This window comes from Myotis yumanensis, unplaced genomic scaffold, assembly GCF_028538775.1.
Source record: "Myotis yumanensis isolate MYYU_CA2020_CCGP unplaced genomic scaffold, mMyoYum1.0.hap1 SCAF_11, whole genome shotgun sequence".
NCBI lineage: Eukaryota > Metazoa > Chordata > Mammalia > Chiroptera > Vespertilionidae > Myotis > Myotis yumanensis.
This window is the reverse complement of record NW_027223762.1, coordinates 49,169,359-49,194,316: the sequence shown is the minus strand read 5'-3', so window position 1 is coordinate 49,194,316 and position 24,958 is coordinate 49,169,359. Positions and strand designations below refer to the sequence as shown.

The 24,958-nt window shown below is 46.8% G+C and overlaps 2 protein-coding genes across 5 annotated transcripts in view; one reads left to right on the top strand and one right to left on the bottom strand.

Annotated features, from left to right (window-relative positions):
• CTNNA2 (catenin alpha 2) overlaps positions 1–24,958 on the bottom strand; it is a 1,104,237-nt gene that overhangs the window by 348,414 nt on the left and 730,865 nt on the right. The gene's annotated exons all lie outside the window — the stretch shown is intronic.
• Positions 7,681–10,369, top strand: LRRTM1 (leucine rich repeat transmembrane neuronal 1). 3 transcript variants are annotated; one of them, XM_070428492.1, is made up of 2 exons: positions 7,681–8,108; positions 8,391–10,369. In XM_070428492.1, exon 2 carries the CDS (start codon positions 8,450–8,452, stop codon positions 10,016–10,018), a length of 1,569 nt encoding a protein of 522 aa, XP_070284593.1. In that variant the 5' UTR covers positions 7,681–8,108; positions 8,391–8,449; the 3' UTR covers positions 10,019–10,369. The 3 variants fall into 3 exon arrangements, with proteins under 3 accessions (XP_070284593.1, XP_070284594.1, XP_070284592.1); XM_070428493.1 differs by having other exon boundaries at positions 7,681–8,112; XM_070428491.1 differs by having other exon boundaries at positions 7,681–8,265.

The following is a 24,958-nucleotide window of genomic DNA, read 5'->3' as shown; positions in this document are numbered from 1 at the left end:
ACACATGCAACCTTTTAGGAGGGCAATATGGCATTCTGTATTAAAAGTCCCATCCTGCCCAGCCAGTATGGCTCAATGGTTGAGCATGGACCAAGGAACCAGAAGGTCATGGTTGATCTCTGGTCAGGGCACATGACCAGGTTGCAGGCTCCATCCTCAATAGGTGGTGTGCAGGAGGCAGCCAATCAATGATTCTTTCATCATTGATGTTTCTATCTCTCTTTCCCTCTCCCTTCCTCTATGAAATCAATAATATATATATAATACACACACAGAGACACACACAAACACAGACAGTAACACAATTCCCTTCTGGAATTAAAATTTAAGGACACATTTACCCAAACACAAAGGTATATATATGTCCTGGTCCAACCAGACTGCTGTAAGAAACTACCATAGACCAGTGGTTAAATAATAAACATTTATTTTTCACAGTTTTGAAGGCTGGGAAGTCTAAAATCAAAGCACCTTCAGCTTTTGTGTCTGGTGAGGACCTGCTTCCTATCATAGATGGACTTCTTTTTGCTGTGTCCTCACATGGCAGAAGGAGCTAGAGAGCTCTCTGGGGTCTCTTTTATAAGGACATTAAAACCATTCTTGAGGAATCCATGCTTATGACCTAATAACCTCCCACAGGCTCCACCTCCAAATACCATCACATTGGGGATTAAGTTTCAACATCTGAATTTGGGGGGAGGGGGCACAAATATTCAGTCTACAGCAGCATATGTATCAGGATGTTCATCACAGCCATTTTATAATAGACTAGAGGCCTGGTGCATGAATTCGTGCACGGATGGGGTCCCTTGGCCTGGCCAGTGATGGGGGTGGGTTGGGGCCATAGGAGGTTGGCCACCCCAATTAGAGCCATCAGGCCTGCCAGATGAGGGGCCCCGGGAGGTTGGCAGTGGGAGCACACTGACCACCAGGGGGCAGCTTCTGCATTGAACATTTGCCCCCTGGTGGTCAATGCGCATCATAGTGACCAGTCAACCAGTCATTTGGTCACTTAGGCTTTTATATATATAGATGAAAAACAGAAACAACCTAATTGGTTAATAAGAGAGGATGAATAAAGTACATAAAATAGAATGGTTTGCAGCCATGGAAGGTGATCCTATCAACTTGCATTCTTGATATGGGAGAATATCAAGAGTGAAAAACACAGTTACAAAGAAATATGCATAACGTTATCAGATTTTTAGAAAAATATATGTGAAATAGACAAATTCTAAATTATTTTTTCTCTGGGGGGGTGAGTTTTAGGAGACATAATCTGCATTTAAATTTTTTTCATTTTTCATTTTTCTATTAAAAAAAGAGAAAACTTGAATGCCCATGAGAAATAGATACAAATTGGCAGTGATGAGAAAACTGAGGAGTAACATAAGCCGGAAGATGCACACACAAGGGCTCTACACTTCCTGCTGCACTGGTGAGAAAACCAATTTATTAAGAGCTCTACTAAGTGCTGGTTAGTGTGATAGATACAGACTTCCCATTCTATGTTTGAAATCTAATAGGAAAGAGAACAAGATTCAAAAGGTGTGGAGGTTTTGTCCAAATTCTACCACCAATTGTCAACAACCATTCAATGTTTCTGGCCCTTCAATTTCTCAATTATAAAACTAGGAAATCAGTGATACCCAGGTAACCCTTTTCAGATTAGAATTTGTGAGTACTTCAATAGAATGCTCCCCAGAGTTCAAGTTTAACCTGAGGTCATGGTAAAAGAAGATTTTAGGTAGTGGGTCCAAGATTCTGTGTTTCTAACATGTTTCAGGGCTGCTAGGCACAGGCTTATACTTTTGAGTCACAAGACACTAATACACCTGATCTCATTGAATTCCTCCAGGATCCCTTTAAGACAGCTATCCTTGGCCCTTTTTCACTGGTAATAGAGTAACTTATATAAGATCAAACTGAGAGAAAATGGCAAAGTAGGAATCCAACTTGAGACCTTTTTACTTCTCGTCTCCAAGATGTTTACTGTCCATGGAGTCCTAAAGCACCATAAGTAGAAATGACTATCCCACTCATGGAAAGCGAACAATACCAGGAACGTGACCGGTAAAGGTAAGCTGCTAATGAAGCTGAGAAAACTGAGAGATCACTTTATGTAAGGATCGGTTAAGAAGTCACAGAGGGAATTCAACCTCAACCTTGAGGGATAGCTGGGATGATGGGTAGCGATGATGGAAAGAGTACAGCAGTAAGTATAAGACATGATCAGAGCACAAGGCAGTGCAGAGGGAACTTGTAGAGAGATGCCCAGGAGAGCAGGAGAGGCCTCATGAACTAACCCAGGTTTTTATCACAAGGGTCAAAGATAACTCTAAGGTGTTGATCCTTACAGACTAGACTAGAAGAATATATGAAACTAAAATTTTAGTACACCATTGGAAGCCCTTAACCAACTTCCTTCCTCTCCCCAACACAGAGATTTCATTTGTTCCTATCTTCTCCTCTTCCCACCCAGTACAAGGAAATTAATCTATACATCATAATAGAACCCATTCCAGTTCCCATACTTATATGTATCCCTTCACAATGTCCATCCCCCCTGTCACTTGCACCTACATCTTGAGTCCTTAACTACCTGCTACATTTTACTTACTTGAAGGAAGAATCCCTTTAACACTGATCCCATCTCACTGGTCTGTCAGCTTCTCTCGTTTGTATGTTCTAGAGACATTGACTCTCAAGCAGTGAGCAATACATAAATCAGGGTTATCAGCCAAGGCCCTCCGGGTCTAATTCACTCTCCTACCTACAGTTCCTGGAGGAAAGCACTGAGTCTTTGGATTTCTTTGGTTTACTCCCATTACTCACATCAGGCATTGCACGTGATAGGCGCTTCCTCAGTGCTATCCACATTAATAACTCATTTTAAGAGGAGGATTGAGTTTAATAAGAATGATGGACATTTCTTTTGAATATGTTTCTCCTAAGCAGATCTCCCGAGAGAAGCCTTGGGGCCCTCACCCATCCGCCCCACACACATCTTCAGAGGCACGCTAGAAATGCCAACTGTTTGCCATGTGCTCACAGAAACAACAGAATTCATTCTCTCTGTTATTTATTTATTTATTATTTATTTATTTAAATAAATATATTTTTATTGATTTCAGAGAGGGAAGGAAAGGGAGAGCTAGAGACATCAATGATGAGCATCATTAATTGGCTGCCTCCTGCATGCTCCCTACTGGAGATTGAGCACTTAACCCAGGCACGCGCCCTGACTGGAAATCAAACTATGACTCCTGGTTCATAGGTTAATGCTCAACCACGAAGCCACCCCAGCAGGGACATTCTCTCCTTTTAAATTATGACTCCCACTCTCCTCCCCTTCCTCTAAACCAGTGGTTCTCAACCTTCTGGCCCTTTAAATACAGTTCCTCATGTTGTGACCCGATCATGAAATTATTTTTGTTACTACTTCATAACTGTAATGTTGCTACTGTTATGAATCGTAATGTAAATATCTGATATGCAGGATGGTCTTAGGTGACCCCTGTGAAAGGGTCGTTCGACTGCCAAAGGGGTCGCGACCCACAGGTGGAGAACCGCTGCTCTAAGTGTTTCCTTTTATTTTATTTTTATTTATTTTTATTTTTTTAATATATTTTATTGATTTTTTACAGAGAGTAAGGGAGAGAGATAGAGAGTTAGAAACATTGATGATAGAGACATCGATCAGCTGCCTCCTGCACATCTCCCACGGGGGATGTGCCTGCAACCCAGGTACATGCCCTTGACCGGAATCGAACCTGGGACCTCTCAGTCCCCAGGCCGACGCTCCATCCACTGAACCAAACTGGTTTCGGCACTAAGTGTTTCCTTTTAAAGAAAAGCCATGATTCGCTTCCACTAAAAATTAAAGATAGCAGCATAGAGATCATGGTCCACACTGGTGCAAGCGACGACAGCACATTAGAATCACCATTTGATTTCTCTTGCCTTGAACACTTTCCAAGACAAGAAATGGAAAGCCCATCTCCAGAATGCATGCTCATTTCAGACTTTTTTCCCTTGCACCTCTTGGTTCATAAACTATTTTGACTAAAATGAACTACTTGGAGGTGGCCTACAATTGAGATAAAATGGGAGAGGTAAGACATATCCAAAAGAAATTGTATGTGACCACCCACTCCCCACCTCCCTTACCCCAACATCAAGTACCAAGGAAAAGGAGGCAAGTTTATTGCACAAAGGTTAATGTCTAAGTTTTAGAAGAGGAGGAATAAATCACTACCCCTTCCCCCAAGGGATGAGTCTGGCCTCTCCAGCTGCACTAGCTTGCTCTTCTACTTCCTCTTAATTCCAAGATCCTGTTTTGGCAATCAATTCACACTTCGCGTACTCCAGAGTCCTTCTCTATTTGCTGAATCCACATTTTCAAGATTCTTATCCTTTCTTACCCCAGTCCCCAATCATACATTGGCCTAATGGCTTGGGGTGGTTTTCTTAAAGTCCAACTACTATGGTGGTTCAGCAAGACTAGCTCAAGCTCTTTCCCCACACAAACATGAAGAATAGAAAAGGTAGTCTCAAAGCTTATGCATCTCTCATCAGCCTCTAACACTGAAGGAAAGACATTTGCAGACAGAAACCTATAGTTAGTTCAAGAGAGGAGTCTGATTAAGAACACACAACAGGTACATTGTAAGCTGAATCAGATTCTCACAGGTTAAAAAAAAAAAGTAAGGTCAAACATGAGGAAAACGAGAACTTCAGTTGAGTTCTTTTCTTTCTTTTTTTTTAAAAAAAAACTTTTTTGTGTGTTGGACCCTAAAAAGCATGAAATTAAAACTCGTGAAAAACAGCCATATCAGCTTGCTGTGGTGACTCAAAAGCTGTCGTTTCTCGACTCAACTTCGCTGAAATACTTGATTCATGTTGTTCTTATTTAACCTAATTTGCATTGATTTAATCAGTGCTGGTATGCTTTAAATACATAATAAACTGGGATTCTGCAACTTAGATGACTTAGAATAGCGAAATTTCAATAAAGCTCATTTCAATCTGTTAATGTATACAGTTCTGCCAAGGGATTTAAAACCGCAGGAAAGATGCAAACTTGCCACATTAGAGGTGGGAAAGGTTGAAAGAGCCCATCCAGATGAAATGATCTGCAGGACCCTAATGTGAAAAGCAATCTATATATCTTAATTAGAGCCTAAACACATCCTCTATGTTTTGAGTAGCATACTTAGAAGAAAACTCAGATATAAATGCAGTCAATTTCATTTTATCCTCTTTCTTTCTTGCCAACACTCAACTCTTTTCTGCCTCTCTGTACCAGATCTACAAATCAAGTGGCATCCAAGTGGGACCTGTTCTTGCCCATTTGGCAGGCGCCATCACCACGCTGCCAAGCTGCCTGCATTGGGAGGCTATTCTTCCTAGCAGCCATGGGGATTGGGTGGCTTGCACTCACAGCGCTGGCTGAATGGTTGGCCGGTGTTTACCCCTGCCTGCCCTCCTCCCCAGCCCTTTAGAGTTTATGGCTCAATCAGCCAGCCTGCTGTCAGGAATAATTGTCTTGGCAAGAGGTGGAAACACTTGACGGTGGAACTGTTTTCCTGTTAAAGTGTTCTGCAGCAACATGGAGGTGCCAGGACAGAACCTGCAGGTGCCCAGTCCGGAGTTAGAGAGGAGGCGATCGTGATGGAGATGGCCACCATCAAAAATGGCCAAGAAAGAAGACCACTTTGGTTTGGGACAAGCCAAAACCCATCTATGCCAGTAACGACTGCGCAACCTTGGAGGATTGCCCGATGGATGATTCTGTGCCTCAGTTTCCTCCTGTGCAAAATTAAGGGTTTGGTTTTCTGATGTTTCTTCTGGTTCCTAAGACAACATAGGGCTCCTAGGGCATTTCAGGTTTGTTTTCCTTTCAATGAAAGGATGCATCTCAGAGGTGAATGACCAGGGCTGGGCTCGAAATACAAAAATGGAATGATGCATGTCCCTGTTCATAGGGCTTTTCCTGAAAAGTGCTACCGTTCTTGGGAGACTGTGGTTCCATAGGTTAGTATCTTCAGCTTGAATGCTAAGACCAACCCAGTTACTTGCCCAAAGTTGAACCCACCTGGGAGCTTTGGTAATCCAGTTCATTCTTATGAAAGTCAGCATCTGTACAGAAAAGGCCCACTATTTTTAGTTCCCAAGAGGCACAAATGATGGAGATTCGAAGAGAGGGGTTGGAGATTCACGTTTGAGTCTCTCTGTCACTTCCTTGGGCATCCCTGTCAAGAAGGTAGGTTTAACCTAGCTGGTTTGGCTCAGCGGAAAGAGCAGGGGCCCATGGACTGAAGGGTCACAGACACATAGGGTTTCAGGCTAGATCCCCTCTCTCACATCAATTGTTCTTTCTGTCGCTCCCTCAAAAATAAAATAAAATAAAATTACAAAATAGAAGAAGGTAGCATGCCCATACTCAACTCCCAGCAGTTTCTCTGCCACCTTTGAGGATTGTTGTGTTTGGTTTTTTTTAAAGGTGGCCAACAGGTCCCTCCCAATGGTGGTGCAGACCCTCCTACCCCAGCTACTTGGTAAAAGAGAGAGAGCTCATTGTAAGACCCCCATCTATGCATCACTGTGAACGGAAATCACCAGGCAAAGACCTCTTCCAACTTAGTAGACCATTTAGTAACAGTCTCAAAGTTGAATTAGGGATGTGTGTATGGAGGGAGGAGGCACCATTATGGTTACTTTAAACCACCCCTTCTCGGCTCCTTCTCTAGCGCGGTCTCCTGGAGCCAGGTGCACCGCAGGGCGCTGTGATCGCCACCAGCAGCCTCCGGGGCCACAGCAGAATCCTTCTCTAATCCACCGCGGACCCCGGAGATCCATGGAGACTGGGGAAGCCCAGCGGGATCTCAGGCAAGAGTCCCTGTAAACAGACCTACATTTCTGCCGCTCTGGGTCTCCAACCACCGGGACCTGGAAGGCTTCCCAAACCCGCGGGAAGCATCCCCGCATCCCCCCACCCGCCACCTAGAAGCCTGGCTGACTGCACAACTCCGGAGCCCACGGGAGGGGGGGAGGAGGGAGTGTGTGGGGGGGGAATCTTAGCCAAGCCCCCGCAGTCATTGCTTTCCTCTCTCTTCTCTCAAGTTGCTTTTCTAAAGCAAAGAACCAAATGTCGATTTCTCTACAGATCCCTACGTATCCCTTGCACGTCGGCAGCTTTAAAGTGGGAGGGGGACTATCCCAAAAAGGGAAAGGGGGGAGAGAACAGAATAATTCCGTTTCCCACTTGGAAATATCTTACTGTGGACCATGCAAGCCCATACCTCCATCCACCCCCCTCCTCCCCTTTTTGGTGAAATATGGGCAAATGCGGTGAAAGTGTTTTCCATTTCATCAAAGAACCTATATTACTTTCGTGATTCGGTGAAATGTTGGTTTTATGCCCACCCCTTTTCAATCTGCCCATGTCTGAGGTGCTCCGGGAAGACGCACAATCGTGAGCAGCTTACGACACTCAGTGAGCAGTAGGTGCCTGTGCAAGCTCGCGCCGCACACTGCCTGGCGGAGGCGAGGAGCCTGGGCGCCGCTCCCCGCTCCCCGCGCCCCGCGCCCCGCGCCCCGCGCCCCGCGCCGCCGCCCGCGCCTCCCCGCCGCCCGCCGCCCGCAAAGCATGAGCGAGCCCGCTCTCCGCAGCCGCCCGGGGCGCGAATGGCAGGCTGTCTCCACGGACTAGGAGGTGGCGCCGGTCAGTGGTCCTTTCCAATGACGGACATTAACCAGACTGTCAGATCCTGGGGAGTCGCGAGCCCCGAGTTTGGAGTGTTCCCCCCCGCCACGTCACAGCCCGAACTGCAGAGGGAAAGGACGGCGGTGGGAAGGCGAAGCCCGGCTCCGGCACGTAGTTGGGAAACTTGCGGGTCCTAGAAGTCGCCTCCCCGCCTCGCCAGCCGCCCTTGCGGCCCCGAGCCGAGCCGAGCAGCAAAGTGAGACATTGTGCGCCTGCCAGATCCGCTGGCCGCGGAGCGGGGCTGCCTCGGATACACAGAGGGGTCTTCTCTCGCCCTGCATATAATTAGCCTGCATACAAAGGGAGCAGCTGAATGGAGGTTGTCACTCTCTGGAAAAGGGTGGGTAAGACACTTTTTAATTAAATTCTTTCCCGAAGATTTTTTTTTTCCCTCCCTTTTCTTTGCTGCAGCATCTAACATGGACCACATCACCATCCCTTTGATCTTTCCGTGGCTGTGAACTTTGTATGCTGCCCAGCTTTCTGCATGCTTAGAGGTGAACGTGCGGCTCTGGGGAGGGGGGGTCCTTCTTTATTTCAAGATATTTATTTGATTTTTTTTTTTTTGCCCTTTTCTCCCCCTCCCCCCGCTCCCTCTCCCTTGGAATAAAATATGATGTAGATTTCTGACCGAGCGCTTCCAATGGACATTCTCCAGCCTCTGTGGAAAGATTCTCGCTAATGGATTTCCTGCTGCTCGGTCTCTGTCTACACTGGCTGCTGAGGAGGCCCTCGGGGGTGGTCTGGTGTCTGCTGGGGGCCTGCTTTCAGATGCTGCCCGCCGCCCCCAGCGGGTGCCCGCAGCTGTGCCGGTGCGAGGGGCGGCTGCTGTACTGCGAGGCGCTCAACCTCACCGAGGCGCCCCACAACCTGTCCGGCCTGCTGGGCTTGTCCCTGCGCTACAACAGCCTCTCGGAGCTGCGCGCCGGCCAGTTCACGGGGTTAATGCAGCTCACGTGGCTCTATCTGGATCACAATCACATCTGCTCGGTGCAAGGGGACGCCTTTCAGAAGCTGCGCCGAGTGAAGGAACTCACGCTGAGTTCCAACCAGATCACCCAACTGGCCAACACCACCTTCCGGCCCATGCCCAACCTGCGCAGCGTGGACCTCTCCTACAACAAGCTGCAGGCGCTGGCGCCTGACCTCTTCCACGGGCTGCGGAAGCTCACCACGCTGCACATGCGGTCCAACGCCCTCCAGTTCGTGCCCGTGCGCATCTTCCAGGACTGCCGCAGCCTCAAGTTTCTGGACATCGGATACAATCAGCTCAAGAGCCTGGCGCGCAACTCCTTCGCCGGCTTGTTCAAGCTCACCGAGCTGCACCTGGAGCACAACGACTTGGTCAAGGTGAACTTCGCCCACTTCCCGCGCCTCCTTTCCCTGCACTCCCTCTGCCTGCGGAGGAATAAGGTGGCCATCGTGGTCAGCTCGCTGGACTGGGTTTGGAACCTGGAGAAGATGGACCTGTCTGGGAACGAGATCGAGTACATGGAGCCCCATGTGTTTGAGACGGTGCCGCACCTGCAGTCCCTGCAGCTGGACTCCAACCGCCTCACCTACGTCGAGCCCCGCATCCTCAACTCCTGGAAGTCGCTGACGAGCATCACCCTGGCCGGGAACCTCTGGGACTGCGGGCGCAACGTGTGCGCCCTGGCCTCGTGGCTCAGCAACTTCCAGGGGCGCTACGATGGCAACTTGCAGTGCGCCAGCCCCGAGTACGCGCAGGGCGAGGACGTCCTGGACGCCGTGTACGCCTTCCATCTGTGCGAGGACGGCGCCGAGCCCACCAGCGACCACCTGCTCTCGGCCTTCACCAACCGCAGTGACCTGGGCGCCCCCGCCGGCTCGGCCACCACGCTCACTGACGGCGGGGAGGGGCAGCCCGACGGCACGCAGGAGCCGGCCACGGTGGCTCTCCCTGGCGGCGAACACGCGGAGAACGCCGTGCAGATCCACAAGGTGGTCACAGGCACCATGGCCCTCATTTTCTCCTTCCTTATCGTGGTCCTGGTGCTCTACGTCTCCTGGAAGTGTTTCCCTGCGAGCCTCAGGCAGCTCAGACAGTGCTTTGTCACGCAGCGCAGGAAGCAAAAGCAGAAACAGACCATGCATCAGATGGCTGCCATGTCTGCCCAGGAATACTACGTTGATTACAAACCCAACCACATCGAGGGGGCCCTGGTGATCATCAATGAGTATGGCTCCTGTACCTGCCACCAGCAGCCCGCGAGGGAATGCGAGGTGTGATTGTCCCCCTGGTTCTCAACCTGTGCGCTACCAAATAGGCCTGGGCGGCCGGGCTGGGGTCTCCTTGTCTAAGCTCTGATCCGCTCCTGGACTGAAACTGTAAGGGGATCACTCCCAGAGACTTGACATTTTAGCTTTATTGTGTCTTAAAAAAAACAAAAATGAAATAAAACACAACAAAAAAACCCCACCCCACAACCTTCAGGACAGTCTATCTTAAATTTCATATGAGAACTCCTTCCTCCCTTTGAAGATCTGTCCATATTCAGGAATCTGAGAGTGTAAAAAGGTACCAATCATTGATTTTTTTTTTTTGGTAAATGTTTAAAAAATAAAATAGCATTTACAGTTTTTACAGACTGGAGTAACCTAAATGAATTGTGACCTGTGTTAAAAGAGAAGCAACAGTTACAATTTCCTTCTCTGGGGGGAGGGGAGGGAGGCAGGGGGAGGGGGATGGCTAGGGGCCAGAGGGAAGATCCATAAATTGAGAAGCAAAGTGGTCAGACTCAATTTGCAATATAAAGAAAGACAAACAGAGCTTATCAAGTTGATTTTCTCCACATGACTAAGGACTTACAAAAAAAAAAAAAAAGCCATACCCTTTATATTATTTTTAGGGTGTGCAATGCAATCCAGCCACTTTAAAGCCAGAGAAAGGTGACTGAGGGCTGCGCATCACTGCTCGGCCTTTGAAGCAGAGATCACGGCAAATGGCTTTTAGAAGGCAGCGCCAGCCAGTTTGTCCTGTTAACGAGAAACCTTTTTATTTTTTGCACTTAATATAACCATCTTCCAAATCAATTCAAAATCTCAGCCCCGAATGCCACCGGTTTCTATTTCTCCTATGCCTTTGAGTCACCAGACATAGTAGCATTTGTGCCCCTTTTCTTACTCTTTTCTCTGAGAGAGCCAGGCTCTCAGCTCTTGCTCTCTGTGGTCTGACTGAGGGGAATGAGACAATTCAGCTGTGCTCTCTGGAGCACACTGCTAAGATTGCAGCGGGCGTAGGCTCTCAGCGGGGACAGCACCCTCCTAGTTACTGTGGGGAACAGTCAGAAAAATCCTGCCTCAGGATGAGCAATGCTTGGCAGCAGGAGAGGTCAGGGGCAGACAGGATGCAGAAGTGATGTGTGTGGGGTGGGGTGGGGTGGGGGTGGGGTGGGGGGAAGGTCACCATTGGAATCCTTTACTGAGATGGGGTTCATTTGTTAATCCAGGGCAAAAGCTCCCTCTCCTCAGATAGCCTTTCTGTGCCATGCTTGCTCTCCCTGTGTTGTTTCACTTTTTTCCTTGCTGGGACCAATGACTGCCCCTTCCCACCCTTCTTAGGTTTCCAGGACCAGATTTAGGCTGCTTATTGAAGGGTATCCCTTGGTGGGGGTGTGGGGAAGGAGGCGGAGGAGGAGTGCGTGTGTTGGATGGGAGGGGTCTTTCACTCGCTAACAATTTAAGCCAATGTCTGATCGAAATAAACTGTCATGGATGGCAGATGGCAAACGCGGAACCAATGTTGTCCGTGTCCAGAAGTCTTTCTCAAACTCAGGTGGCTCCCCCCTCTGAAGGAGCCTGCAGACTAGCATTTTTCTGTTTCCCTTCTCTCTCTTTTTTTTTTAAGAGATAAGTCCACAGAGCAGGAGGAGGGTTGGAAAGACCTACCCCACCATTTCCCAAAAATGCAAATGCCACCAGCCCCTACCTACAGAGGCACAATCAGCTGTTTGAAATGCAGAATGGCATCACTCTGAAATTTACTTAAACTGTGGATTGGTAGTAGATTTCTGTTCTGCCTGCAGAGAAACCCATATGCTTAACAACACTGCTTCTAAGAGGCCCTTTCAAGAGAAATCATCTACAAATTTCTCTGAAAATGTTAAGCCTTGGGGGACAGCCACCCCCCTCCCCCACTCCATACACAGACCAGCTTAGGAAACTTCATCTTGCTTTGTTTGTAATTAAAACATGACATTATGTCACACCATTTAGACGCCATGTCCGAGAAGAGAGGTGCCTTGTTTGAGAACTTTGAGGAGGGGGTCTGGCTTTGGTCTAAGCACAATCATTTGGGGCTGCTGTTTTAAGGAGCATGTAACGGGGGTGGGGGTGGGGTGGGGGGGGTGGGGGGGGGGTAGGAGAGGGAGCGGGGGTAGCAGGGACAAGGATCTCTTGGGGATGTGTCTCCCATCTTAAACTCCATTAATGAGGCCTCTCCAGAAGAAGACATACGTTTTTTGGAGAGAAAAAAAAATCCCCAAATTCTGGCAATTGAAAGAAATCTAGGATTCCACTGATTTAACCTCCTCATAGGAAAACTACTGGATTTCAGTGCCAAAAGCTGCTCTGATTTGGTGCATTAAGGGCTGTGCTGGTGTGCTTACAGGGAACTCTTCTAGAAGCAAAGCCCTTCTGGCAAACATCGGAACCACAGGTTCCCCTGCCCACTAGAAATTGGGATATTGGAAGCTGCAGACTTTTATCGCCTATCCCCAAGGCTTGCTTGCTTTCTTCTTTTTTCAATGTGGCCCTGAGAAAAGAGAGAAGAAAATCGAGCTTTGTTTTCTGCTGCTGCACCCTCCCTGCACCATAGGACTAGTTCACCACATACATAGAAGATCTTAAGTCCATGTAAATGTAATGAATGACCACTATAAAGAGGAATCTGCAACCTGAGACCTGGAGAAGGGATGATGGCCGAGAACGCTGTGTTCTCACTTGGCCTGTGTGCATCTGTATGTCTGCATTGTGTGTCTTTGTAGGCAGGTCAATACGTTTCCCACGCAAATGGAGGTATTTAGCTCTCATTATTTCATGCCCCCGTGCCTCCGGGTTCAGAGGATGGCAAGGGGGAAAGGAGAAGGCGAGAATAAGGGAAATCGGTAGTTTTAACTAAGGTTCTGTGACACTTGAAATCTTTTCTTTCTCAAATTAATTAATCTTTCAGCTTCAAGAAACTTGCTCTGACCCCTCGAAGCCAACTACTGAGCATTTAAAAGAGAATCTCATTTTTAAAGGTGTAGCACCTCTTTTTTGGTTCTTCCCACAGAGGGTGCTAATCTCATTATCCTGTGCCATCTGAAAAGGATTGGAGGCCACAGTTCACTTATCTCCTGGGGAATCATGATGAATTAACCCTCCATCTGCAGTACCTTCCCAGCTTATTAAAGTTCAGCCAGAGTGTAGAGGTGTTTCAAATATTTATATAGAGAAAAAGTCTCTTTAAATGACAAATGACACTCTCACCCCAGTCTTAGCCCTGGTGGTGGTTTAGGTTGGGTCAGAGGGAGCAAGTTAAATGCAACCCATCTGGCCTCTCTCAGAAGAAAGACACCCCTGACACTCAGGCTTCAGCCTTGATCCTTGACACCAGCTGTCCCACTCCCATACCAGGCCCCTAGGACTAAAAAGTTGCCATTGCAAAGAAAAGGTTATTCTGAGAATAAGAAATTGTTTTAATCCATTTTTTAGATTCTCCCAAGCTCCTCCAGGTGTGACTTACCTTGCCTCCCTGCCTGCAGGAAGGCTGACATTTGGTATGACTTAGCATCAACAACACATTTGTGCGGATGTGTAAGTGATCAGAGGGGCAAACACCACTTGCTAGTCCTCTCAAGTTTCCTGAGCAACTGCACACAGATCACTGGAGGGTTCCAGGGCCGCCTGTATTCCGGGGTTATATGAATCGATTGCTAGCAAGTTGGGTGCTCATTCTGTCTGCCACATGGAAGAGGGCATTGGTGGATCACCCATCTTGGCAAAATGATAGGCTTGCCCCTCTCATGGAGAACTTTACTGAAAGACCAGGCTTTCTCTCTGCTTTGGACAATGGGTCTCCAATGACTTGGGGTAATCAAAATAAGCCCACTTTTCACCTCTGGACAGGTGGTTATGCAGGCTGACTCGGGTTTGCCATGGGTGAAATGTCAAATAGCATGAATATGACTATTAAACAGGCTCCTGAAATATATTTTGACAGAAGTTGAGGGATACACACACACACACACACACACACACACACACACACAGATGTGCATGGCATGACATAGATATAACCACACATGCGTACATGTATATGTTGCTATATGTACATATATCTCCACATATATAACCACACAAATGATCGCATTATATAACTACTCTCCAGCATTAATTACTCCCCTACTTTGTTCTTCTAGGCTTAAACTTGTACTCAGGAAGGGACCTGACAAGTTAGTCACAATTAAGGTATAAAGGACTGAGTGGGCTGATGGCATTTCAGGCATTAGTTAATGAGTTGGCAGGAGCTTTGCAGGCTGGGAGATCTGGGCTCTCTTGCCACCGGGGAGTAAGAGCTCCCTAGTGGTAAGAGTGAGCAGATGGCAACGCATTCTTTTAAGAGTATGCTCCTAACTAATGAGTTCCACCTCAGGGTTAGGTAATATATATTTTATGTTAAAAAAAATGCTGTACTCTGATTTTTTCCAGGGATCCAGAAGGCAATATTCTTACTCCTCACTTGGGCACCATCTTCTAGCCTTCCTCAATTGGACACAATTTTGAAATGTCTTTGATTTTCTGCTCAAAGCCAAGGGCCTGGCTACTACATACTTAAGGTTTAGTTGGAGATATAAATGAGATGGAGGAAATGAATTCATTGAGTGGTTACTTGGTATGGGAGCCTTATGTAGATTTCAAAATGTGAGAGAGTCCCAGGAACCTTATCTTTACCTGAGGAACTGAGGTTTAGAGAGGTCAAATACTTTGTGCAAAGTCACCCAGCTAGTAATTGGGGGCCCTGATATTCAGTTTGGTACCCTTTTCACTGCACCCCGTGTCTTCTTTCCTTGAGTGGTTGCCCCCTTTTCTTCTTCACCAGCAAAGAGCCTAAGACTAGCCTGGTCACAGGGAACAGGCTCACCATATTCATGTTGGATGACATGGGTACAGTGTTCAAATCCTGCAATTCTCATGCCTTTGTTTGCTTTGGCTTATGATAATTGGGCAATATGGACCACTGGCAAGAGAGGAGACCTCTCACAGGCTTCCAGAAGCAGAAATGTCCAGGTAATTACCCATCCCAACCTCTAACCAGAGGATTTTTGACTCAGAGAGTACAAGGTATAGGCAACTATTACTGTTGGGGATTTACTTACATTTCTTTCTTGGTCATTAAATGGGCTAAGTTTCTATGACAAAGTGGTTTTCAACCAGGGGCAAATTTGCCACCCAAGTAACAATTGGTGATATGTGGGAACATTTTTGATTTTCGTACATGGGGGGTGTGGGTGAAGCTACTGGCCTCCAGTGGGTGGAGTTCAGGGGTCCCTCTAAACATCCTACAATGCAAAGGGAAGCCCCCACAACAAGGAATCATTGGCCTAAGTGTCACGAGTGAGAAACTCTACCACACAGTCTAAAGCATGAGGCTGTCTGAACCACTGGGCTGGGCTCCGGCCTTGCTGACCAGTTAGGTTTTGGTTCACTTAGATCGATTCTCTTTTCATCCCCCTCCTCCTTGCCACAGAACTGGACGCCTAAGTTAAAAAACCCCGGTTGGTTGCTAATGAGCAAGAGGACCTGAAGGTAGCACATGCTTGTCAAAGAACATGTGGCAGAACTTAAAGTAAGTGGGACGATCCTCGTCAGAACCCTCCCTTGACCCACATAAAAAAAAAAAAAAAGCAGTATCTCATTTAGGTACAGGAAAGAAATCAAGTTAACAGTAGATATTTAATTAAGAAGGAAAATGAGACACTTGACATTTCTCTCAGGAGGTGGGCCACCTGGGTTTTCTCCTTCTCCCACCAAGTCTGGGCTTCCATTTAAAAAATCAACATAGTTAGTCTAGTGCAGCAGTTCTCAACCTGTGGGTCGCGACCCCTTTGGGGGTCGAACGACCCTTTCACAGGGGTTGCCTAAGACCATCGGAAAACACATATATAATTACATATTGTTTTTGTGATTAATCACTATGCTTTAATTATGTTCAATTTGTAACAATGAAATTGGGGGTCCCCACAACATGAGGAACTATATTAAAGGGTCGCGGCATTAGGAAGGTTGAGAACCACTGGTCTAGTGAGTAGGTAGATATATTAATCAGGGAAATCATCTCAGACCTTAGAAACAGGATGGTCTAGAGATGCAGGCATTAAAAAACTGAAATGTATTTGGGGCCAGGCCAGCAAGAGTTCATGAGCGTATGACATGATGAGGGAACTGGAGAGGTCAGTTCACATTCAAATGGTCCTGGTTGATCAAACACTCTGTAGTCCAGATCAAGTGTGTGCTCTGGGAATTCAGGGTCCAGAACTGAGAAGTGTGGCCTTTAAACCGTGTGTGTGTGTGTGTGTGTGTGTGTGTGTGTGTGTGTGTGTGTTTCAGAGAGGAAAGGAGAGGGAGAGAGAGAGAAACAAAGATGAGAGAGAATCATTGATTGGCTGCCTCCTGTATGCTCCACACTGGGGATCCAGCCTACAACCCGGGAATTGAACCATGACCTCTTGGTTCATAGGTCGACACTCAACCACTGAGCCACGCTGGCTGGGCTAAAGCTGGTGCTCTTACTCACTTGCCTTGGATTCCTCTGGTGAGGTCTTACTGAATGGGCTTTCATCCAGGTATTCCCTAGGAATCTTCCAGTCTGGGCTTCTAATGTTATCATCCCCCCACCCCCTGCCAAGAATAAAAGTCAAACCAAATGCAGTTGTCAAGCTAGTGTCACTTCAACAGAAAATGAAAATTCCCCTGCACTCCCATTCCCCAGAACTTCTGCTTCATTGGGCTCCCTGCATGGGAATGAGCAAAGGTAGATTAAACAACCACAGAGAGACAGGGCCTCAGAGAGGAGGTGGGCATGCTGGAAAACAGATGAGCAAGCACAGGCATGTGTGGGCAGGAAAGTAGGGTTTTCAGAATGTTCAGGAAGAGACAAAAGGAAATCCTAGAGAGGATACACTCACTCACACTCACCCACACGTGAGAGCGCAGACACGGATGTGCTGGGAAGTAGACTCAATTTTAAAAAAATTAAAAAATCTGATGAATGCCACTGGGGTAGGGGTGGGGATGGGGCGGGGGGGCAGAGAAGCAGTACAGGAAAACATTTGTACAGGACTCCTAAAATAACTTACTACATTGTGAGTAAGTGGTTACAATGCCTGTTAGGAGTTCAGAGCCCTTTTGTAAAATGAGAAGGGGGGGAGGAAAGAGGGAGATATTGAGGAAAATAAAAGGCAAGGTGGGTAAGAGGAGGAGAGAGGGGAAAAAAGAGAATGAAAGGGCAAGAGAGTGATTCAAGACTTACCCTTTATGTTGCTCAAATAATCACCATAAGGATCTGTAACACACCAACTCCACTGCTCCACCCTTTTTAGTAATTTCTTTCTTTATTTTGACCTATCAGGTTGGCTATTTGCTTCTTCTCAATGTAATGTTGGCAAGTCAATGCCCTCCTACATTACGAGAAAAATGTATTCGTTGTCTAGCCGCATCCTTCTTTCTCTCGCTTAGCAAAGAGGGTGCTTCTCAACCCTGGCTGTGCACTGGGACCACGTGGGAGCTTTCATAAATACTGATGTCTGGGTCCCTCCCCAAGATATTCTGCTTCAATTGACCTGGAGTGTGGCTTTGGTGAGGGCATTTTTTGAAGCTTCCCAGGTGATCCTGAAGTTTAGCCAAGGTTGAGAAGCAGCGGGTCACAGACAAGAATCAAAGCATGCACAGCTCAGCAATCTTCAAGATCCACAATTCTGGCTGCGGCTTTTTAAAATATATAGCTGGCTGCGGTCTGGACTGTACAGGGTGAGTCTTTTTTCAAAAATTATATATATATATATATATTTTTATTGATTTCAGAGAGGGAGAGGGAGAGAGAGATAGAAACATCAATGATGAGAGAGAATCACTGATTGGCTGCCTCCTGCAGGCTCCCTAGGCGGGGATCAAGCTCACAACCGAGGCATGTGCCCTGACTGGGAATGGAACCGTGACCTCCTGGTTCATAGGTTGAGGACGCTTAACCACTGAGCCACACTGGCTGGGCTGGCCTGGGTGAGTCTTGAGTGAGGAAGCCCCCACTGACTCCACCTGGCGGGGCTGATACTGTGAGAAAGATGGGCAAGCAGAGCTGGGCTTGTCATTGGTTTCTGAGCACTCCATCGTTTACAAAGGGCTGTTTACAAAGAATTGTTTTATTTATTTGAATTCTCCCCGGCGGTCTCACAAGGCAGACACAGGCTTGTCCCATTTTTTTTCTTAAAAGATAAGAAGTCTCACACCGGACGAGTTTATGTGGTTTGCCCAAGGTCAATGCCACTGCCAGGCCTGGACCCAGAACTGCCTCTTCTAAATTCTGTGTCCTCCCACCTCTACCACTTCCCTTGCCTCCTCTGATTTGTTGTGTCACTGTGAGACGGGGCTGGCCCTGCTCAAAACACACAGTCAGTAAGTCTCCCAGGAGGAGTCCTGGACAAGACGTTGTGCCCGTGTTCCTACACCCTCTCCTTCTCCATCTGGACCATGTTTGGCATCACAGTCACAGCACTGCCCCCTTGTGTCCCCACCCTTGCCTCGTGCCTTGCATTCTTTTCTTTGACACAGCAGCCCCATGAGGCCTCGGAGACAGCCAAGAAAATGTCAACTCTTTCCAAATACCCCAGCACCAAAATGTTCCCTTTTCGCTCAGCCTAGAGACATCAACTTCTTTGCCAGCAACCCTTTAAATTGTATCCGAGTAGAAAACTGAATCTGAGTAGAAGACTGATGGATGGATGGTCTTCACAATTCTACCCATGGGTTTGTGCAGCTTGTGAAAGGATCTTTGTGGGAAATAACCTAAGGAAATTGCACCAATGCTAGAATTTCAGGCACTGAAATAGCTGGGCGATGTGCATTTGGACAGGAGATCCATTCTTCTAACCCTCCAATGAAACAATGCAGGCCATTGCTCATGGATAAGACTAGATCTGTCAACAGTGTATAGGGCTTATAATAAAGCCAGGATAAAGACAGAATCTTCCAGTGTACTGTATCTCCTTAAACTAATGTCCGCTTTAAAAATCATGTACTATATTAGGTGTTCACCATCAGCATGTTTAACTTTGATTAACAATTCTCAGTATGTTTGTCAGGGACCTCCATCCCAGAGATGGTGAAGGTAGCTGTGAGTAAGAGGGAGAAGGTGGCAAGCGAGAGCTGGATTGGTCTGCCACAGAAAGGTCTGGAAAAGCCAAGTGATACACAATTAATAGAACAATGCAGCAATCTGTCTTCAGCTGGCCAAGGCAATGCTGTCCTTTGTTCCTCAGCTGCAGAACAAGCAAGCGCTCTGTGATTTTGTCTCACTGTCTCTGCACCTTAGTGATTACATTTGTGGTGAAATCTGTATTTCCCTGCAATTGAATCTCGCTGTGTGTCTCTGTTTTATTTTTTAAATAATGATCCTTCTTGGAATTCAGCCTCACTTCTTCGCCTACTGTCCAGAGCATTTTTATCTGAGTTTCTCATATTGATCTTTTTTGGCACACTATTTCAAAAATCATAAAGATACAAAAAAAAATCACTATAGGGAAGCAGAGGAGAAACCGCATTGTAATTGAAATGTAACTCAAAGTAACATATCACTCAGATTTTTTTAGTTCTAATTATATTGTTCAACTCAATCAAAGTAACATAGCAGTTCTCGTTTAGAGATTAAGTAAATATGCATTGAGTGAAATATAAGATAACTGGACCTGAAGGAGAGGCATTAGCCAAGGTCTAGGTCCACCAGACTCACCGTGGGTGTGATCCATTTATGAAAGGCAACCCCTTCCCGCAAGGGGATTGTTTATTATATACTAGTGTCCTGGTGCATGGATTTGTGCACATTGAAAGGAAATTAATTAGAAAAAATATTTTAATGTCTCTATTTTTGTCTTGCTAATGAAAAGAAAATAGGATTCTCCCGAGTCTTCTATCTACCTATTCCAGGACTTCTGTGAGGATCAAATGAGATGAGGCACAGGAAAATGCTTCACAAACATTTGGTTAAACTGTAAAATGTTTGCAACTGGCTATAAAGCAAGTGGGGTTCCTGGGCTGAAGAAACTCCAAGGAGGTTAGTCGCTAGGGAGAGGAAGCCAGGCATTGCTATGTGACACATTACCTGGCACCCACAGCCACGTTTCTGGGCTGGGCTGGGCTGTGGGCCACATTTTGCAGCATGGGGTCTTGGCAATATTGGGTGTGATTTGGTGGAGTGTCGCTCCGGGGTGGTGGCATGGCCTGTGTCCCACTTCGGGGAAGCCAAGTGTTTGTTTGTTGGCACCAGATCCGTGGGTGCACATCATGGCAGTTCCTGCTTTGAGCATCTACCGCCTGGTGGCCAGAGTGTGTCATAGTTACAGGTCAGAGGGAAAGACACAGCCATATAGATAGATCGATCGATAGATATAGATTAGATATAGATAGATATAGATAGATATAGATAGATATAGATGATATATAGATACAGATATAGATATAGATATAGATATAGATATAGATATAGATTATACTTAGTAGGTGCCTCACTAAATCCTTAACATTTTCTCAGTTAAATGCTGCAACAAACCTTCAACCCTCCTTGTCTAGAGGAATACTAACGTGCTTATTTTACAGGTAGGTAAACTGAGGTTTAGAGAGGCTCAAGGACTTGCCCAAAGTCACTTACCCTAGTAGGGAGTGTCAAACTTTGACTCTGGAGATAACAATGCTTGGGTTCAAATTCTGAGGAAAGTTGCCAAGTTACTTAACCTTAACTTATTTAACTTATACTGATCCTCAATTCCTTTGTCTATAAAATGGAGTTAGGATTGTTATGAGAATTAAATAAGCTAATATTAAAAAAAAATTAAATGAGTTATTCTTTGCAAAATACTTTGAACAGGGCCTGGCCCAGGTACCTGTTAGATAAGTGTTTTGCTTGTTTGTTTGTTTGTTTTTGAATAAAACCAGGTCACACAGCCAGGGAGGCTCTGAGCAGAACATGAGATACCATGAGATCCAACCCTCTGAGTTCCTGAAGCGCTGGGTCTGCAAGGAGAACCTAGGGAGGCGCACTGATGTCGGAGGGCCCACGGGCACACTTCATAGCTTTGCAACTAGCTCAGGCCTGGCCTCTCTATGGTCATGTCTGACTTTGTTCTGGTTCTTCATTGGTCTGGCCTTACCACTGAGGTCAGGCAGCCCTGGTGAATGTACCCACCACTGGAATCCGTGTGTGCCAGCGCTCACACATTCACGCCACCCATGCAGGTTTGGCACCATCTTCCACTTTCCACAGGAACCCAAGGCCACGGACCAGCTCGAGGACGCATTGCTCATGTGGGGCTTTGGTGAGATGGCAAATCTCATTGCCACATGGGAGCTATTTGCTATCTGTAGGCAATTCCTGAAGGTGCAAAGCTGCTACACAGCGTGCGATTGTTATCCAGCTCCCAGACTCTTATTTAATATCGGCAAGATGAAATCATACTGGCCCCCGGGACACTCAGCACACATCTTCAGCTGTAACAGATTTGCTGGTGTTTACTGAAAGATGTTTTTTGCTCTGCGCACCAACAGATCGGTTGGTGCTGAGCAAGCTAAAGGATGAAAGAACACATGGGAGCAGGGCTCTCCCTTTGGGGACAGGGCTGAGGCTTCCAGAGGCAGAATCCAAGCGCCCACTTCACGGTTGATTTGCTGCCGGCACTTGGGCGAGTCAGTTGCACCGGTCCAGGCCTTTCCTCTCTCATCTGTGTCTCTGGCTTTCCTTCTAGTTACTCAATTTGGTAGGCAGGGTGTGGAGTTAAGAAGGGGAAGGAAAGTTGGTGTCATTTCCAATGCATTCTCTTTTCTGTTACTTATTGACAGGTAAAGTTATGAGCTCATCAAACTTTACCCTCCCTAGAGATGTACCCAGCACCACACACACAGACTGGTCAGAGGGAACACACGAGTTTATATCTAGAGAAATTAGATATTAAAGGTCAGTTGTTTCCAAGCCACTGCCCGTTCCTTGTGATCCACTCATGGGATGATTGGAGAATGCTCTGCCCTGGCTTTGGACAGGTGCCATGGGCACACTTTCGCCAAAGTGAAACCCCAGCACAGGAACCATACTACCACGGAAAGCTGTAGCTATGAGGAAATTGAGGACACCCTTCTCCTTAGTGTTTTGTGTCTTTGGTGACTTGTTTTCTGTGGGTTTGTTGTCTTTTCCCCTTCCCTTCTTATCTCTCTCCTGTCTCCCCTGCTTCCTACCTGCCTTTATTTCTTTCCTCTTTCTTCTCTTCTTCTTCTGCCTGTGTCTTTTTTTTTTTTTTTGAGAGAGAGGAAGGGAGAGGTCGAGAGAGATAGAAACATCAATGATGAGAAAGAATCATTGATGGGCTGCCTCCTGAACATTCCTCCCATTGGGGATGGAGCCCACAACCTGGGCATGTGCCCTGACCAGGAATCAAACCCTGACTTATTGGTTCACAGGTCAAGGCTCAACCACTGAGCATGCTGGTCGGGCCCTCCTCTGCCTTCTTCTAAATATTTTTTTCCCGAGTTTGCAGTTATGAGTTACACGATGCGTTCTCCATGGGAGCAATACTGAACCAATGGGGTAAAAACTGGTTCTTGGGAGGGTAAAAAAAAACTTACTTGTGTGTATAAAGCATAGATAATCACAGAGTATATAGTATGTAAGCAGATATACAACAGAACTGTATTAACATTTCAGAATGAGGGGGCAATAGGGAAAATTTCTCAAAATATCTCCGTGGGGGGGGGTGGTGATAAAAAGGTTTGAGAAACACTGAGACAGACAATGATTAACCTGGGGAAGCGACAACAGCAAAAAGCTAAAGCCCCATAGCAGGCCACCAATTTAAGACTCTGAAAGGTCAAAGGAGGTCTGGTTCCTCGATACTGCAAACCTGGCATTCAGAGATTATTTGAAAAGCCAAGTTTCATTTGGGGAGCTTGGTCTTATCAGCCCCTCCTGTGCTCAACACCTCCCACAGCTGTCTTTGTCTGGAGGCTTCATGATGTATTAGAAAAAATCTATTGGCTATGGAATTAATAGGCAGAGCCCTGGTCCTGGCGCTGCCATTTACTGACTTAGATAAAACACCACCTTTCTGGACCTCAATTCCCTTGCCTGTAAAATTCAGAAACAATGCCTTTTCAGCCTGTTTCACTAGGATCTGGTAAGGATCAAACGAGATAATGTAAGTGACAACTTCCAAAGCCGTGCGGTATGCAAAGATTTAAGCAGTGGATGGAGGTGGGCGGTGACATGTGGGTTGCCACCCACACAGTGCAACTTCAGAGGACCGCATGCTTCCAGCTCTCCTCCACAGGAGCTGAAATTCCTGCTGTTAGTCACTGCTCCGAATTCAGTCCCTCATGACGCCTCTGTTGAGAGCATACGTAGCAGGAAGGAAACTACACTGTTTGCTTCTTGTGGGAAGGGCCTCCCTTGCACTTGACTTTGTCCCTCACCATGGAGCACAGAATCTGACCCCAGTGGGTCAAATGACCTTAAGGCAGGTAATCATTTCAGCTCTCTGAACCTTGGCACCCGCATCTCTCAAATGGCCATATCAGTGGCTGCAGTGCAGGTTCCTGGGAAGATGATCAGAGACCTCATGTTCTGGGTTGGCCACAGTGATAGCTGACAGGAAGTTCTCAAGTAATGTTAGTTCCCGCCCAATGTCATCAACTTGTAGTAACACATTGGGTTTATACAAATAGAGAAGGAGAGAATTCAAAGGCCTTAGAAACAACTACTTTCTAGAAATGGATTCTGAGATGTGGCTATAAGAGAATGTTGCCCAGTTGGTGTGGTTCAGTGGTTAAGCATCGACCTATGAACCAGGAGGTTATGGTTTCATTCCCAATCAGGGCACATGCCCCGGTTGCCGGCTTGATCCCCAGTGGCGGGGCATGTAGGAGGCAGCCGATCAATGATTCTGTCTCATCATTGATGTTTCTATCTCTCTCCCCCTTCCTCTCTGAAATCAATAAAATATATATTTTTTTTAAAAAAGGAGGAGGTTACAAAGATCCCTTCACAGGGGTGCTCCAAGCCTTGCCTCTGGTGATTGCTTTTATAAAAGTGTGTTTTTCAAAATAACATTTCTCCCCTATTCTGCCAACAGATTTGATCAGTCCTCTTTCTCTAAGCAAGCCTCTCCCCACCTGGAAGAAGGTAGGGGCAGAAGCCGGCCCTTATTACAGCATATCACCGCGGCCACAAGTGCACGGGTTGCTTTTCTGAGCCCCCACACACAGGCTCCTGCCCTGGTCCCCTATCTGTCAGCCACTGAGACACAGAGTTCTCAGACCCCACAGCCCAGCAGCCCTGACTGCAGCAAAATCCAGGTACTCAGTCAGCAGTCTGCTGGGCTCCACCGGTTTACCCCGGGCTACCAACCCCCCCCCCCCCCCCCCCCCCGAGAATGAGGATGAAAGCAGATGGGAAAGAGGGAAAGGGTCTGCTTGTGTTTTTAGTTTTTACCAGGCTCAGCTTTTTGGGAGGTGGGGGGAAGAAGACTCGTGCTCGGAGCTGGTGCCCTGCCAAGCTTCCTCCCTCCCTGGCTAGTCCAAGCACTCCACCGTCTGTGCAGACTGTATAACAGCAATTTCTGGAAGCACAAGCCAAAGTCTGGGCTAGTCCAGAGGCAGTGGATTCCCGCTATCTGTATGGTGGGGTTTTACTCTCCACCTTAATTCTTTTACAAACTGCCAGCTCTTCGAAGCACATCTGTTCTGGCCAGCTTCTGTTCGTAAAATAACGGCAAGCTTCCTCTCTAGAGAAACCCCCGCCTCTTCTCTATAGTCCGGTGCTTCCACTGACAGTTTGACTCACAGAGAGAGGCTGCGGCAAATATTAAAGAATATTAATAAAAATGAGATGAAACACTGACAGATCTTCCCGCCCCCACCCACAATTTTGCTTTTCTCACG

Bases quoted from the DNA above. Each gene is read 5' to 3' on its own strand.
- LRRTM1 (XM_070428492.1), top strand. From the start codon at position 8,450: ATGGATTTCCTGCTGCTCGGTCTCTGTCTACACTGGCTGCTGAGGAGG.